Below are 17,009 nucleotides of genomic sequence, written 5' to 3' on the forward strand. Positions count from 1 at the left end.
GTTTGCTTTTCTTTGCAGCCAGGCATATTTAACGCCCTGTCAAAAAGCTTCAAATGGCAACGCTGGAGCGCTGCCCAACGCGGCTCGTGGAGATGCTGAGAGACTACGGGTTGGAAAGGGAATGAGAACGATGACAAGTCAAAAAGTTCCCTTTCTTTATGCGCGTTGCTCGGCGACGCGAGCACGCGTCTTTGTCTGGAGTCCCTCTGCAAAGCCGAGCTCTCCCTCTATCTCTCTCTTTCTCTCTTCGGGAACCCTTCAAGACCAGCTTCCAGACGACAAGACGAGCGGTGGTGGTGTGAGATCTCGCATCTTGACCTGGTCGGATTAACCGCACCGTGACGTTCCGTAAGTGTTCCCGCGATAAGCACCCCCGTTTTTGTTACTGCGCGAGGCATTACTCGGCAAAATGAGAGTTGGTGACATTTTATGAGTTCAGCGAGGACTGCAGTACTTGGACTTTGGAGAGTCCAGGACACAGAGAAACGAGACGTAAGATGTTTACGCCCCCTCAGGTACGAAGATACGTGCCGAGTTCGGACCTAGACAGTTTAGGTTGGAATCCGGTTTAGGATCAAAGATTCAAACGTGCCAGGAGTGTTTGCGAGAAAATGTCGTTTAGAGAAATGGGGTCCAGGTGTGTGTTCAATGGAAGGTCTCAGGTGATCTTTCGTTGTCACCAAAGAGACACCCGGGTCTTCTTCGGATGTCGATCCTTGCGATGCTTGTCGCGCGATGTCTCCCACAGTTGCAAGTCGGCACATCCCACCGTATAAGGCTGGCATATGTCGACTTTGACAACGGGAACGATGCGCGAATCTGTAACACATTGTAAGTGTGTTGTTTGTAATCATGCATAGTTCAGCCTGCCTCTCTCGTCGCAACAATGAACACTTTGCGGAGGTAACACTAGCCACACTGTCAAGGACCAATCCCGTCGTTAAAGTGAGACTCGAGACAATTTTATACTTGTTCATTTACTTATTTCTCGATTGCAAGGAGGCTCAAAAAACCAAAACAGGACTTCGATATTTATTTTTTTTTTACACTATCGGTTATTTTTGATGCGTAAAAATGCGTGACTTAACAAATAAAGCAGGCGACAATACCCATCTTGCTCAGCTAAAGCCCGTGACAAAAACCAGGTTAAGGGTGCAAAAGTTTGATTTTCTGCTGCTATCATCGTCGAATGTAGAAGTGCCTTATGATTGCCATAGATAACGCCTAACTAGAAAAAGAAGGTTATTTTTAATGTTTTAAAAGAAACCTCGCTTTTGCACTTAACATTTCAGCAGAATTTTCAACCAACTGAAAATGCTTTACGAACTTATCACCGTAACATATCCGCACGATGCCGTTCCAAGAAACAGCTTCTGGAAGCTGTCATTCTATGCGGAGCGTAAGTTCGTCTGCTTCTTTTGCAGTAGTTGCAGTGACGTCAGAACGACGCCGACTTCTGATTGGCTTTGATTGAGAGGATAGTGGGTAGACCTCAAAGCAAGCTGACTTGAGGTCTACCCACTCTTCTTCAATCAGAGCCAATCGGAGCTCGGCGTCGTTCTGACGTCACTGCAACTACTGCAAAAGGAGCAGACGAATTTACACTCCGCATAAGTCAGTGACAGGGTGAGAAGGGCAGGGAGGTTTTTCACTTGTGTCGCCTCCGGCGCGAGCTTCCTGTCTTCGGTAAGAGTTCGGCTTTTAGTGGCCTTTGAGCTTGCATGCGCAGCCAGATCCTGATGAAAGCCAAGAAGCGCGTGCTGGAGGCTGACCATCCGAAAAGGACGCCCCGTCGTTCTCATTCTCTCAAAAGACCTCTTGCCGAATTACCCAAGACCAAAAAGAATGCTGGGAACGTGGGTATGCACGCGTTGCGCATGCTAGCGCCTTCGGTTCCAAACGTTCAAAAGCAAAAATAGAAAACAAATGGCACTTCGCACGCGCGTTCCACGGACACATTATTTTGATTATTTATTTCGAATTTTTTTTTTTATAGGGAAGGCGATTGCGTGCAGGCGGCGTGTACCTATACGTACCCAACATTCTCTTTGATGCTTGGCCGTAATTTAGCAAAATGTCTATTACTACGCGTGTTAACGTTTGGCGCGCGCTTCCCACACTTCCAAAGTGTTAAGCACGCGCAACCGGACTTCTTTATCGCACGCTTAAGCGTTTTCTTTTTTTCCTGTTTTTTTTTTTTTTTTTTTGTAAAAAGTTGATTGTTTTATGTACACGAAAACGCACGGGCTACTTTTTTTTTTAGAAGTTTTTGAGAAATTATCAACCCTTTAATTTTGTTTTACACATATGTACTTTACCAGAACCTTTGTCTTTATATCTGAACAAATCTTAATTTGTCACACTCCCCTGATCTGAACGGTCAGTAGATGAGAATGTGAAATTCCAGATTTTTTTGCTTAACCGCATATAGAGAGAAAGTAAACTTTTTTTTTCAACCCCTGCTGTAAACTAATTTTGGTTTTTATCGACTAGTCATCTATTCATTCACGTCATTGGGTAATTGCACTTATTGTTGATAGACACGAACATGTGTATTGATATCACGCTTTACTTCCAATACCAAATGAACTGAACACTGGCATCCGTGGACTTCGTTTCAATCATACCCGTAACAAAGAACAAGAGTGTTATCCTTAATCTTATATTGTAATTTATAACTATAAACACCTTCAAGTTCAGTCAACAACAGTACACTTCGAAATAGATAGTTAAAATGGTACCACAATACTGGCAAGATGCTGACCCTAAAGATTGGTCTCGGTCACAAAGAGGGAAAAACAGTAACACTATTTTCCACTTCCAGTTTTTCAAAAACATTCGTTCATCGTATTTGATCTTTCTTTATGTTATCTAATCTGAGAGGACTGGGCAAACAACGTATTCGTCACTTCGCTTTGTAAGACATCTTAAGATAGGCGGAGCTTATCCTAACGTCGTCATAAAATACGAGCCGGAAATGGGCCAGGGCTGGCGCGGATATGTGGCCAGCGCAAGTTTGTTGGCACAGACACACAAACAAGGCTAACGAAAAAAAAAGTTTGTACACACTGCTACTATAAAAAGTTCGACTAGGTAAACGTGAACTGAAATCCATACACGTCCGAGAGAAGTCACATCGCTTTCTCGAATCATCACCGTATCACTGTGTGGATCGGAATTCACCATTCTGGTGCTCGCGAGCTGTTCCGGGCCAGCGGACTTACTCCGACGCCCTAATTCACATTCCAAACTCGTCCCTTCCAGACGTGGGCGCTCTCGGTGGCCGTGCCCACCAGAAATGACGACACAGCGCGCGGTATTTGGCAGACCGAACGAGGTTTAGGAAGGGACCCCAACAACCGAAGGCAAGCCACCAGAGGAAAACTAATCGTGTCGCCAGGCACCCGACGTCGTCGACGAAAAATGACCCGACGACCGCGTACGGCAGAAAGCCAAAGTAGAACGTGCATACTATCACCAGGACCAGAAGCATCGAGTCAAGGTCCTCGTCCAGCTTCTCGCTGCTATGCTTGGAGCAGGTGGCTTGAATGAACCGTGGCGTCTCCACAGAAGCGGGTCCAGGAGACGTCGAACACGTTTCTCGGGCAGATCGGACGTGAAACAACAAACGGGTAAACGCCAACGACACGCAGACGACAGGCAGAACGACCGAGGCAAACCCGTGCACCACCGTAACAGACTGAGGTCCGCCGACCTCGCAGTAGTTCGTGAACTTGTTCAATTGAAAGCTACCCCAGCACTCGATGATAGCTGGCAACACGAGCGCCCACGAGAGCACCCAAGAGACCACACAGAACACGGGATCTGTCCACTTTCGTCTGCTGCTGTCAGGGTACAACACGACGATGCACTGGTCGGTCACCAGAAATATGAAGCTGATGGCTGTGGAAAGTACAGCGACTGTGTAAGTCGATCCCATAAGAGTACACTCCATGCGGCTAATGGACATCCCCATTAGTTGAACCGACGACGCTGCCAGCATTGAAACAGAGAGTACCAGCGCTGCTGCGGAGATGTTGGCCAGGAGTTTAGAACCATGCTTGAAGGTGTTCGGTGAGCAGAAGAAAGCCGTCGCCATCGCAGCGTTGGTCGGCGCGCCACTCGCCGTCACGCCCACGACGGCGACACTAAACGCGAAGTCAAACCATCGTCCGTAGTATGGTTCACAAGTCTCGAGTTCCGACGAGTTCACTGGCCCTGCTGTTGCATTCATGGCGTTTGTCTCAAGCCGTCTTACCTCTCGAGAACCTTTGGCATTTGTGGGATACGGGACACCACGCTTGGAAACAGCGATGCGGGAGTACAACGTCGGGATGCGGCGAACACATGTCGAAGCACACTCGACGACACGTTCGAACACCGAAGATACTCTTCCTGTTTACAGCCAGTCGCAGTGGATGGACACGTCGAAGGCGCGTAGGAGACACGTAGAAGATAGGTAAAAGACACTTAACTTGCAGTGGGCTAGCCGATCTGTTCAAAGCCAACGCGGGGAAACGAGGAACTCGTCGGTGGGAGAGGCATGAACACGCGTTCTTCCGGTAACACTCCTTGACTCAGAATGAAGAGGATATTGTGTCACTGGCTGCAATGAAACTGAGAGAATCCCGCGACAAACGCGAGTGCGGGCGAGAGCTAAACCGCGCCGGGTTTTCTTCTGTGTGTGCGTGTATTTTTCGTATGTGTGTGTGTACGTGTGTCTTCTACGCGTATACACGCTCCGTCCTCCTAATCTTATTTGCGCTCCACGCGCGAAGGCTCTGAGTCAGACACGCGATGCGCTCGTCGTTGTTGTAGAGATGCGATGTGGCGTGCGTGGGGGTCATCGCTCATGCGTCGTTATCGGCGTAGGATTGCTAAAGGCTCCGAGATATAGTGCGGCCTTTACAACCCTGACCACAAAGCGCCCTAACGGCAAACGGGTCAATTTTATGTTGGTGTAATTAGGAAAGATATTACGCTGTAAGCTTCCGCCTCACTACTCGCAGTGCCAGCTCAAAGCGGTAACTTGACCAGATTTTTTGTTCGTTTATTTATTTCTATATTTGCAGCGTTTTCCTCTCTTTTATCACAATTTTGTTAAAAACACGTGCGACCGGCGTACTTTCGTCAACTGGTGCATATTAAAATCCCCAGTGCGGCAGCTCCGCTGTACTGAAGAAATTGAAGTCCCCTTGGCTTACTCGATAAAGCATCGAAGACGGACTGGAGCATCGAAATAATGCTCCGCAAACATCCCGGCAGAATTAGTTTCAACTCGTTCGGTAGGCTTCTTTGCAATTCATTATTGCTCGGTGTGTGCGTTCTACATGTGTCCGGGTCTTCTGCAGCGCAAGTGCCTTACTGGAGATAAATTTAATCTAGAGATTCTCAATACGTGATGCCAGAGCACCATTTATGGTGATCACGCTATATTTCAAGTTTTGAGAATGACAACGTCTTGTCACGGAAATGACGGTGCTGCGGTAGTCGAATGCGGGATGTCCAATGCAGTGAGGTAACTCTGTGCCTCGCCACTGACTTAAGTGGTGATGTGTAATATACACGAATGTTGAGAGTGTTGTTTAAATATTAGAAAATGCCCCTTACCACCGTTTACAAAAAGTTACCAGTTCATGCGTATGATGAAGCAGCTTGTCACTTCGGCAAACGAGAGAAACCGGTGACAAATGCAGCAATATCTAGAATGTCGGCTGCCAGAAGCAATTTTATGGAACAGTGTACGTGGAGTATTGAAATTCCAAGCATAGCTGTGTTCATTGCACTTGAGCGCGAGCTGACGTCGAAGTTTCAGCACATTCTTTTTACACCATCCACATCGCGGAGATCTCCACAGACACCACTAACCCGCAGCTTGATGGCAATTGGTCACATAAAAAAAAAGCATATTACGAGTAACCTTTTCTGGATGCTACTCGTGCAGCCAGTGCTGGGTAAAGTATAGCTAAAAGGTATACTTGAAGTAAAGTACAAAGTAAATCAGAGGTTATGTACTTTCAGTAAAATAGGAAGTACAGGCACTTTTTAACATCATCTCTTATGATGCCCTTTCATTCTGTTATACAGTGTTACTTTTCATTATTTTTTTACCTTTTTTTTTTCTTCTCTGGTATGTAGTCTGACCCAGGAGTAATCGAGGGTGCATCAGTTATTTTCGAAAATGGCGACGAATAGTGGATAGGAGAGAGCATGGCGTCAGACCCGTAGCTTCCGAAAATAATCCTCTTACAGAGGAGTGCCCTCTCCGAATGATTTTAATCTCCTCGCTTGCGCTGACCGAACGAGAAGTAGCGAGTTCAAAATGCTGCGGGAAAAGCCGCCCCCAGCACAAACGGAGAGATGTGTCGTCTGCTCGCGTTTCTGCTGAGAGTAGAATATCCGTTCCAATATTTTGTCAGAGTTGACAAAGCATCATTTTGTGATACAAATTTAACGAGACCAAATTTAGGGAATGTATTTTAAAGTCAGGAGTTGTACTTTCCTCGGAAAGTAGCAGAAAAAAAAAATCTGGGTAAAGTACAAACCTACTTGAAGTAATACTTTAAGTACAATGTAGTTAAAGTACTTCTCAACACTGCATACAGCGTAGTCACGAACAACAAACTTTGTCATCTGCGTTGTTTTCCCCGGATACGGATATTTTACCAAACCAATGTTTGTGATGACAACCTATCAGTTGTGAGAGACAAACGGAAAAACTAGACAATCGCTTGTTCGTCTCAACCGTGTCGCGGTCTGTAAGTACTACGTTCGTTCACCGCATCCGAGGTGCTATTCCAAACAAAGAACTCGCGCTTGCAGCCTTCGCCAGGGTTGCACTTTGCACAGGTTCTGTCGGTATGGTCAACGCCACTTAGAAAATGTCCCGCTATAGGTGACCGAACGCTGCTAGATATAAAATAAAATTTAAAACAAGTGTTTACGCGTCCAGATTACCGTGGTCATTCTGAGAGAATACTTCCGGAACCTTTGGCCAATACAAAGTTGATACCTTATCTTACTCATGCATGGTATACAACCTTATGTAGATCACAGCGAAACATGCGCTCACGCCCTGTGGGAGCCAATGTCATTTTCGCGAGACCGCCACTGTTCAACTAGCTTTTCATCTATAAATTATCTCTCAATCATTTCTATTTTACCGCGCACACTTCCACGGCGGACACATGGGACGCCAATCGTTGCAGCCCATGGAAAGAACCCGGTGAATCTTGATACCTAGAGGATTTGTTGTTCCAAAAAAGATATCCTCGTTGGGTTAAGGCATGCGCGAATACAGACGCCGTTTCAAACACAGCATTGAGTCAGGCCTTGTCATTGGCACTGTTACACGAATCGCACTGAAGGGAGTTCCGCTTGATCGGAGCCCCAGCATCAACGCGGGAAGCTTTGCTCGGGGTCTAATCTATGAGTAGAATCTGGAAGTGAAGCGCCGCAGGAAGACGCAAATCCGGACGTGCGAAAACATCCGCCACGTGGATAGAAAAGAAACCAAAAAGACTCAGCATTGCTCAGCGTTCGCACGAGTTACGTCAGCGGTTAAACGTCAGTTTAAAATACGAAACGCGACACTTTCAAGGGCCCCGTCCGATGTAATGGAAAGCAAGAGAGGGACGGTTAGCCAAGCGCGCAGATTGGGGCCTATTAACTCAACTGCCTCAATAACTCAGACGGCGCGTGCATTCGCAGCCGCCGACCAGAACGAATTTCATTGAACTGCCCTCAGACCTCGGAGTCGGGCCGGTCGACTCTCGTTGAAAGGAAGCAAAGTGCTTGAAGTTCACGGCCCAATCTCGAGGATGGACGCTTGACAAAGTCAATCATTTCTCTCGATAAAGAGAGAGAAATAGAAAGAGAGAGAGAGAGGGATAGAGAGAGAAAGAAGGAAAGCACGTTCGTAGACTTGACTGTGCAAGTAATTAAAGTTGTTTTTGTTGTTGGAAACGTTTTTATTGGACTGAACGGGTACGACTAAGCCGGCAGCGGGCCTTGCTAGGAAGGGGTAAAGGAGCGGGAGGCAGGGGGAAAAAAGCGCGCCACAAACATGTGCAATTGCCGGGCAATTTCTCTGTTTACAAAGCGTCTGGTAAAACAATAAGCTTTTATTATTCTGCGCCGTTTTGCCCTGCCTTATGTCAGAATCCGCTGGTGCATTTGAAGCGATCGAAGCGCTCTACCCTCGCACTTTTAGTGCAATCGATATGAACTCTCGCATGCACACGCAGCAAAATAAGAAACAAAAGAGGATCCAAAGCAGTTTCAAATCTCTATGTAACGTATTTGCGCGAGTGGTGTTTGTTTTATTTTTAGCTTTCAATTCCCTCAGTGGTGAACTTCATTGTACGAAATTTGTTTTTGAGAAAACAAAAATTTTCTAAATTAATTTCTAATTGATTCGTTTTAATTTAGACTTTTGTGGAAACAGTTTTTGTTTATCCTAGAGTTGTGCACCGATTCGACACCCTGTTATAAAGTTTAGAAAAATGTGAGCGTACCGCTTTATACATCAATGCGCAGTCAGGTAGTACACTATTTGGCATAAACTATAGTAATATAATCTAGTTCGTCATTAAATAAGTAAATCACTTACATCAAGGCGTATGATAGGTGAAGAAATAAAATGTAACTAGCGGAATTCTCATTTTATACTAGATTTTGAGACAACTTTTACCTTTTCATTTAGAAATTTTGTGACATGAGTGAAATGATTCGAGTGGTTGTTTACGATATTTAGGAAATGGTCGCAATATGCAAAGTATCTGTGTACCGCTTGCGATCTAATTCTGCCAGGGTACCACCGCACAAATTCAAAGTAACAGTCTTTCCAAGATATAAGGTACCTATATTACTCGAAGCATCAGCCACATTATTACACACCTATATAACGCGCACAGCCAAACCCTTCAATGCTAGAGTAAGTCTGGCGCGTGGTAAGTGCGTACTAGCCTCTGACAATTCTCAGTGCGCAATATTCAAGGACTTCAACGGAGGGCCGTATTGCTTGGCGGAAAGACAGACCTTTAAAATAAAGTAAACCCGGTAAATCTGTTGTGTGTTCAAGCAGCGAGGCTTTACCGCTGTCGTCGTTGCCAAGATTTCAGCGTCAAACTACGTACCGCGATAGACTATACCGCGAGACACCCTAACCCGTACCAGCAGTAACGAAGGATTGTGCATTCTTTGGCAGGCGCTGACTATAGAACTTCAGAGCAGACCTCCCATCTCGCTAGGTACAACAAAGACAGCGATGCTCGAGACGGCACTTGAAGCATAACCACGAGCAAACACCTCGTACAGCAAACGCCGGCGACCAGACTGCGAAACGGCCGACGCCTGTGTAGCTCTCGAGACAATCGCGCGGTGGTAAGTGAAATTTGGCGCCAGTAGTCGTAGAGGCGCACGCGCGTACTGCGTCGTGAGTATACACCGTCCTGAAAATCACCGGGGGTCCTTTGCATCCCCAGGGACTGACTGACGGGCGTCCACCTGCCATGTGCAACCTCCTCTTGAAGTCAACGTGTCTCGGCTTGTCTTTGCTGGCCGTGCTGTGTCTGGCCGGAAGGGTACCTGTCTTGCAAAGTAAGTCTCATAGTTTCATCAAAATACGAGGGTGGTCGAAGCTGGTAGGAAGAACCTTGAAAAGAACCTCCTGCAAGCGTTAGAGCAGCAGCCGATGTTTCGGTAGGAGCCTTAGCTAAGGCTGAAAACTAAGGCTCTTAACAAAACGTTAGCAGTACTCTCACGTTTGCAGGAGGTTTCTTATTCGCATTGAAGGCTCGTTCACAGAGTTGTGTTTGCGTTTGCTTGCGTCGAGCTGTTGCTATGCAACCCTTACGACGAGCCAATGGGGAGGCGCTGTGCTGCACGACCTCCCCACCCCGAGAAAACATTCCTGGCTACGCCACTGCTCGTGCGGTAAACAATTATACTGCCTCGCGTGTTCGGTATTAAATATACGCCAGATGTTAAGTTACAGGCAATGAAGCATGAATCTTTGTCATTTATTATTCCATTCCTAAACCTTCCATATCACGTAGCGTTCTGCGTTTTCGGAGCTTATTTTCGATTCAAGCAAATTCGGACGGTGTTTTTCGGAGCTTTCGTTCATCGTTCACAAAGCTCCGAGTTTTTTTGGGTGTTTAGTGTCCATTGGCCTATATACGCAGAGAACAGAAGTCAGCAAATGTTTTAATGCAGACTTTTCATAGACAACACAGTAAGAGCTAACCTCCCACGACATAAATTAATCTGTCGGAAATAAGCTTACGCAGCGGCAATGAGGAGGGCGCCTTTACCATTAGTCGTGCTAACTTGCACGCAACTAAACACCGAAAACAATTATCCACTCAAATTGCGAAACGGAAACGGAAGCTACGTAAACACGGACCCGTTCCGCCCTTATCGAATTCGCTCGCGCTATTCTTAACATTCATTAGCAATATAGTGATTAACACGATCGTTTCTAGCATATGACAATTTTTCGCTGATGACCCAGTCACGAGTTGCTGAAGTAAGCTCCGAAAAACAGTTTGTAAATCTCGCTTCCAGGGCCCAAGGTGTACGGAGACAAGTTGTCCAAGCGGAGTTTAGACCCCTACTACCGCCCCGTGCGCAAGAGAATCACCCTCTACCACAACTTCTTCCGAACACGTGTGGATCCGCCGGCCAGCGACATGCTCGAAATGGTAGGAAGACCGCGCTGGGTATTTCACGCTTCCGCCTACTTTTATGTGCGCGCGCGCGAATTGTATCTAAAAAATATTTGCGGTGAGAAGTTTGCGAGCGGCGCTGCTGTTTTCCTTCCGGCAGACACACTGTAAAGCCCCTTCATGTTTTAAAAGTAGCGCAAGGTGCGTGGATGCACGGGGCACGCGCAACGTGCAGCCCTTGGAAAGATCATGGTGGCACAGCGCAACGCGCAGCACTGAGCAAAATTTCAGACGCCATGTTCTTCTCAGAAGTGGAGCGGCACGTGTCTCGAGCATTTCCACAACAATGAATAGCGCCACTTTTCCCAGGATAGAGGGGCTTCACCTCACTGTGGGCTGTGCACGTGCTACCCACGCGGTTATGTTTTAATTGTCATGGTGCACAGAAGCTTGGCGTTGCACGTGCTTGCACCAGCAGAGGAAACTGAAGTATCCTTACTCTGGGTTGGGAAAAAAATTTTACCAGGCGGCGATATCCAAACTTCTCGCCGCGAATAGTATCTATAGGAGGTATTCACTGGACGCCATATCTGTGGGCGATGTTCAGAGCGCATGCTCTGAACATCGCCCAAGACCGGCAACCTTGATGGTACTAAATGCACGCTCCAAAAGGACTGCGGAAGCTCGCCGTCAGCACGCGCTCAGCAGCAGCGCACACGGATATGGCCGCCACTCAATACTCCCTATAGACCTTTTCAAAGGAGGACTTCTGGCAGGTGCCATTTTCCGATTCACGTGCGGGCGCAAATATTACCACAAGGGGAAAAAGTCGGTACTTTGTTTTTCTGGTGGTGACTGGTAAAATTTCTGAAATAACCTTGTTTAAATAGAATTCGGGCAACGGCCACAGAACTGGCACCGTATACTAGTTCCGAGATCAACGGCAAAAACGCAGAATAATTGTTGTAAAAAAATAAAAAAAATATACGGAGTTACTTTAGATTGTATAAAAACCAAACCAAACCAACCAAACTTAGAACCGAACATCAAGCGACGGCAAAGCACTACGCAAGGTCAATAGTGTACTACAAGACTAACTTCAAAATAACGTGTTTCTGCTTTAATTAATAAATGCATCGGCTATGAATAAATAATTTGCTTGAATCAATGCAAATGAAAATTGTAGTCGCGTAATCAACTTCAACTAAAACACTAATGTTTGAACAAGAAAAAAAACTACCCACAGTCATTTGTTTTTTGACCTCAAACGACCTTCGTTACTGTTGGTTTTCAGACGTGGCACAAGGGAGCTGCGGCGGACGCTCAACGCTGGGCACAGGCATGCCAGCTACTCATTCATGATAACGCCACGGGCCGCTGGGTTGAAGGTAACGAAAACAGAGATACTCCCGGTCGAACGAACGTTCACACAAGCCATTTAGATTTGTACGTGACTAACTTAGGAACCAACGCAAAGTGCAACTAACCAGCAAACGTATGCTGAAACTGTGTATAGGGCCATGTGCTGTTTCTTCACGCATCGCCAATGCTTACATAATATTCCTTATTCCCCTGGGGAGAAACACTATTGGAAATCCGCCAACATGTTGCTCCCACCAACAGCGGGCAAAACCAACAAATATAGATTTAAAAAAAGAAAAACTTAAGAATTGCTATTTAATTGCTACACTGCTGCGAATTCCAGCTTGAACCTGGCGGGTGGGTATGCTCGCTTGCCAGAGCGACGAGATCGTGCAGCCGGGCTGTAGTGTTTCTAAACGTTGCAGTTGTCTATAAAATAAACTTAGTGAACGACGAGGACCACGCATAGATATCCGGTAAAAATGTGCGACTCTGCGCTTAGATCACCGAGCATGCATGTACGCAGTTCTGCTTGGGCTTCTATGGGCAGGATACATCAGTGGGCCGAGATCAAGCTCGCCGTTCCGTCGGTAGAACGCAACGATTGACCTTCCGCGCCTGCTCTACCCTGCAAAAAAAAAAAAATTACGCTCCGGCATAGCGCAAAGAAACGCAGGCGAGGTGGCAAATTTGTTTATCAAATTCACGTAGACGAGAACAAAAATATAATAAAAACAGTCACACGAGGTCACCACACCTACCTTATAGCTAGTTTCCCCATTTCCAGACGAGAAAAAGAAGCAACTTTATCAGTCGATGCAAACGCGCTGTCGCAAATATGTGCAACTTCCTCAGGAAAAGTATTTGTGCGTGTGTGCGGACGTGCTTGAAATAACGGCACTGATATAAAAATACGTCCTTCCAAGCAACAAAACGTTCGGAAGTTGATCTGCGATGCGTCGCAGCTCTTCGCAGTATTCCCTATTACTCATAATAAAGTAGCAGTTTCATGTTTAACCGCATTTAGTCGCTACATTTGCTCACAAAAAGAATTTTATTATAAAAGAGAAGTAGGACTAGTGTAATAAACTATGTAATCCAAACAAAGTATCCCAAGAGAGTGGTCACATATGCAAGGGGCAATCCATAACTATTGATGGGACATTCCCCGTTTCCAGTCAGCGGAGGTCTAGACGGTTCTTCGGCAGCCAAGTAACCGTTTGTGTCGCCGGCGAGCACTCGTAGTCCGGCGACCCAGTAGCGTAGTTCAATGTGCGGTTAACTGTACCCCTAACTTTGGTAACGTTTCTATCCACATTTCGTGGTGCAGTCTTCATTTTTCAATTCTTGATACGTCAATTTTTAATCTTACACCTGTTCATCTGAACCAGGTCACCAGGATGGCTCATGGGTAACTTAGCTCCGATCTCTTTCTCGTTCTATCAGATTACGGATCTTGTGGGCAGAACATCTTCGTGTCAAATGTAAAGGTACCCTGGTTTTTTGCCATCAAAATATGGTTCCTTGAACACCACAACTTCTCGTTTGGAGACAACAGCAACAACATTCCCTCCATGGTCGGCCACTACACGCAGGTACGTTCTACACACACCCAAGGAGATAAACCTACGGCTGTCGATGTTACCCTCGTTGATAACTTATTGCAAAGAGGTTAAGTGTATGGGCGTGCGTATATTTGTTCGGATCCGTGAGTGTCTGTTCTTGCGTATTTGCACTCATGTGTGTCTATATCGTAACTCGAATCTCGGGTGGGATGATGGAAAAATAAACTTATAGCAGATCACCCAATCTTCTCAATCATTCATATTGGATGACAAAATACAATATAAATATTGCAAATAAAATAAGTACAAGTGACGAAGTAATTTATATTCAGCGGTACCCTCGTAAGTCCTTCAGTTAGAAATTTTGACATTGAAATTTCTGTGTTCTGCAAACATCGGAGCTATACCACGCAACATACATACTTTCACAGCATGGCGTTCACTATATTGTGAATATTCTCAAACGAACGCACAAACGCTCCAATTGACGGAATGGCGGTAAGCCAATCAAATGAGTTTGATTATGACATAATTATAACAGAACACACAGAAATATCGAAGTTTACTACAGCTGCGCTATCATATTTCTAAGAGGCTGGTAAACCTCACTAGAGACGTCTCTGGCGCAGATGGTCTGGTACAGTTCCCACAAGGTCGGCTGCGGTTTCCATTACTGCGGCCGGAATGTAGCCAAGAAGCCCTACTACAACTACGTTTGCAACTACTGTCCCATGTACGGTGCACTATGTTTAGACGTCTTTCGTAGCTACTGTTTTGTAAGTTTCAGTTCTTAAAAAAAAACGTTTATTGTTGACTCTTTTTTTTCTGCTTGGTTTTAGAGGGAATTATCCCGAGCGGTTCGCCAAACCGTATTCTCGAGGCAAGCCTTGCAGCAAATGCCCCGGTCATTGCCGCTCGAAGAAGCTGTGCAGTTGAGTATCGTTCGCTGTTTTAGTTTTTAAGCATGATCTTTGAAGACACTCGTTTGTACTTGAAATATTTACTAGGCAGTTGAAAGGGATTTGGTGAAGTTCAACTAGAGGTGGTTCCTCAAAACATAGCTCAGATATAGATCAGAAAGTGTGGTTGTTGTTGTTGTTTTAATTAATTAAAACGAGCGTAATTTAAGAAGGCAGGCGCAACGCGTAAAGCTTGCCAAGCGAATATTTTGTATTTCCACTAGAATCCAAAGCAAAGCCGTTGAGGTTAATCCCAAACAAGAAATAATGTAAAAAGAGCGTAGTCTCTAAAGTCGCGGAACATGTGCACATAGCTAACGAATGAATATAACAAAAAAATCGATTGCAGGGAAGAGGCCGTATATATTTTCACTTCCGACCAACTGTTGCGAGTATTCCGACAAATTGCCGATACATTCTTGCGAGTACATAATATTAACCGGATCAACTTAAACACAAATGGCTTCCAGTCTCTGTGTTCTGCGTAGTGAACCACACTTGCAAAAACGTCCGTCGTATCTCTCATTCTCGTGCGCGTCGACTTTGCAGCCAACTCCTGCGATCACGCCGACTTCTGGGTGAACTGCCGCGAGATCGCCAGACACTGGCGAAGCTGGCTGTGCGGGAACTCGACTCAGGAGCAGTACAAAGCGTGCCGAGCCACATGCACCTGCCAGAAACAAATTCGATGATCTCCAACCATCAACTGGCTCTCTTCTACGGAGTCAGAACGACTGCGGATCAACGTGCAACACAACGCGCTGTTGCCAGTCCTTAGAAAATGAGCGTTATCTCCACGTTCGCGATGAACTGTGCGTCTTCGAATAGTTGCCAAAACATCGAATAATAATTATTAAAGAAAAAAAAAACATATATACATACGTGTGAATATTGTTTGCAATTTCACAAAAAAACAGGCAAGCTTAGGGGTTACTTTTTATTTCCATTTTCATGAAGTGGTCATCCGTTACAGCAGTGGCCTCAAACTCATCTGAGTGTGGGACCAGATAGCCCACACAGGAAAGGTCGAAGGGGTCAACGTAAGACGGGTGGGTGGTTCAAGATTTTAAAGAGAAGAGACCTCGTGCTCCATTTTTTTTTTTTTTTTTGTAAACTCACAATGTCGCCAGTGACATCTCTAAATTTTATTTGACAAGAATAAAAATGATACCGCTCCGCCAAAGTACTGGCATTTTTAATTGAACAAGAGTGCAAGTACACTGTCGTTCCCGTTATTCAATTCACGCAGGAATTAACCAAGCTCAACATGTCTCTAGAAAAAGTATCAGTTAATTTAACAGCTCTTGCTTTTCTGACATTCTGTATTACAACACCCTGAACAAATACGTGTCTTTTAATGGTGATATTTGTTTGAATGCGAGAATCCCGAGCTCGTAGCTTTATCTTCGGCTGTTGCTCCTGCGCCGATCGAGAATTTGAGCAGCCGAGATGTATTCTTCAGCGAACAGCACGCGCTCTCATCTTAGCAGCGGAATTGTTGTACTATACAAACAGCTGGGAAGCAAAAAATAAAGCGAAACAAAGGGCAAATGAACAAAGGTAAGTATGAACCATGGAAATAAACGTTAAAATTTCAGAGATACTTTTCGAGCGAAAATGTATCGGCGAGATGAGATCACGATGGGGCATGCCACTTCTAGTGCTGGAGACATGGGAACCGGGACTCGTAGCCGGTTGCCTGCGGGCTGCGTCTCAGCGAGTCGCGGGCCGCATGCGGCCCGCGGGTCGCGTGTTTGAAGACCCCTGCGTTATAGCCACCTTCCCAGTCATGTCACACAATCATGTGACACATGTCCCATGTGTAATGTGACACCTGTGTCACATGACACACACAATCAGCACTCCTGAAAATGGCGTATCCACACTATAGTATGTTGCAGGTTAAGAAGGTAGGGCGACGGTAAGGAAGGTTCTCCCTCGAAAGGAAGCGGACGCAACACTGGCGAGGTGAGTGGGTTTCCCCTCCCCCCGCCATCGTTGCGTTCATTTTCTCCTCTCCCATCCTCCTCTCCCTCGCCCTACCTTCTTGAGTTGTCATCGACTATATACTTACAGAGATCTTAAGAAACGCGAATCCCGTGCATCTCATTATCGTTTCCCAGCCAATCGCATTGCGGCATGAGGCTATGAGAACACCAAAAAAGCCAATCAAGAAGTCTGGTCGTTATAAGCTCCGCCCTGCTTTACTTAAGCTGTCGGTCACTATAGTGTGGTACATTACGTTGCTTATTCGTTGCTTTCTACGGTCCATGGTGTGCGCCGACTCTCTTAATTTATTGTGGTGTTTAAAAAAAAAAAAAAAAAAACACACAATCATTTGAATTTGGAGCTCGAGAAGACACTTCGTGGAGAGTTGATTCGCGGCTCACCAGATGGTGCCACGAACTCGGACTTGGAATGCGGTAGGGCAACAGCTGTTCCGTACGTTGCTC

The 17,009-nt window shown here is 45.8% G+C and overlaps 1 protein-coding gene across 2 annotated transcripts; it reads left to right on the forward strand.

Annotated features, from left to right (window-relative positions):
- Positions 1 to 228: 228 nt before the first annotated feature.
- On the forward strand, positions 229 to 15,429 carry LOC115331153 (cysteine-rich secretory protein 2). Of its 2 annotated transcripts, XM_029993216.3 has the most exons (9): positions 229 to 348; positions 9,209 to 9,384; positions 9,486 to 9,600; positions 10,570 to 10,706; positions 11,965 to 12,058; positions 13,479 to 13,627; positions 14,227 to 14,330; positions 14,437 to 14,528; positions 15,106 to 15,429. In XM_029993216.3, exons 3-9 carry the CDS (start codon positions 9,513 to 9,515, stop codon positions 15,246 to 15,248), a joined length of 807 nt encoding a protein of 268 aa, XP_029849076.1. In that variant the 5' UTR covers positions 229 to 348; positions 9,209 to 9,384; positions 9,486 to 9,512; the 3' UTR covers positions 15,249 to 15,429. The 2 variants fall into 2 exon arrangements, with proteins under 2 accessions (XP_029849076.1, XP_042143283.1); XM_042287349.1 differs by lacking the exon at positions 14,227 to 14,330 and having other exon boundaries at positions 299 to 348.
- The last annotated feature ends 1,580 nt before the right edge of the window (positions 15,430 to 17,009 follow it).

Source organism: Ixodes scapularis, unplaced genomic scaffold (genome assembly GCF_016920785.2).
Source record: "Ixodes scapularis isolate PalLabHiFi unplaced genomic scaffold, ASM1692078v2 PGA_scaffold9__187_contigs__length_104089568, whole genome shotgun sequence".
Lineage (NCBI taxonomy): Eukaryota > Metazoa > Arthropoda > Arachnida > Ixodida > Ixodidae > Ixodes > Ixodes scapularis.

What these genes read in the sequence shown, in the direction of transcription:
- LOC115331153 (XM_029993216.3), top strand. Translation starts at nt 9,513, where the DNA reads ATGTGCAACCTCCTCTTGAAGTCAACGTGTCTCGGCTTGTCTTTGCTG. An exon ending in AAGGGTACCTGTCTTGCAAA is followed by an intron (nt 9,601 to 10,569) that starts GTAAGTCTCATA and finishes TCTCGCTTCCAG; the next exon opens with GGCCCAAGGTGTACGGAGAC. An exon ending in CCAGCGACATGCTCGAAATG is followed by an intron (nt 10,707 to 11,964) that starts GTAGGAAGACCG and finishes GTTGGTTTTCAG; the next exon opens with ACGTGGCACAAGGGAGCTGC.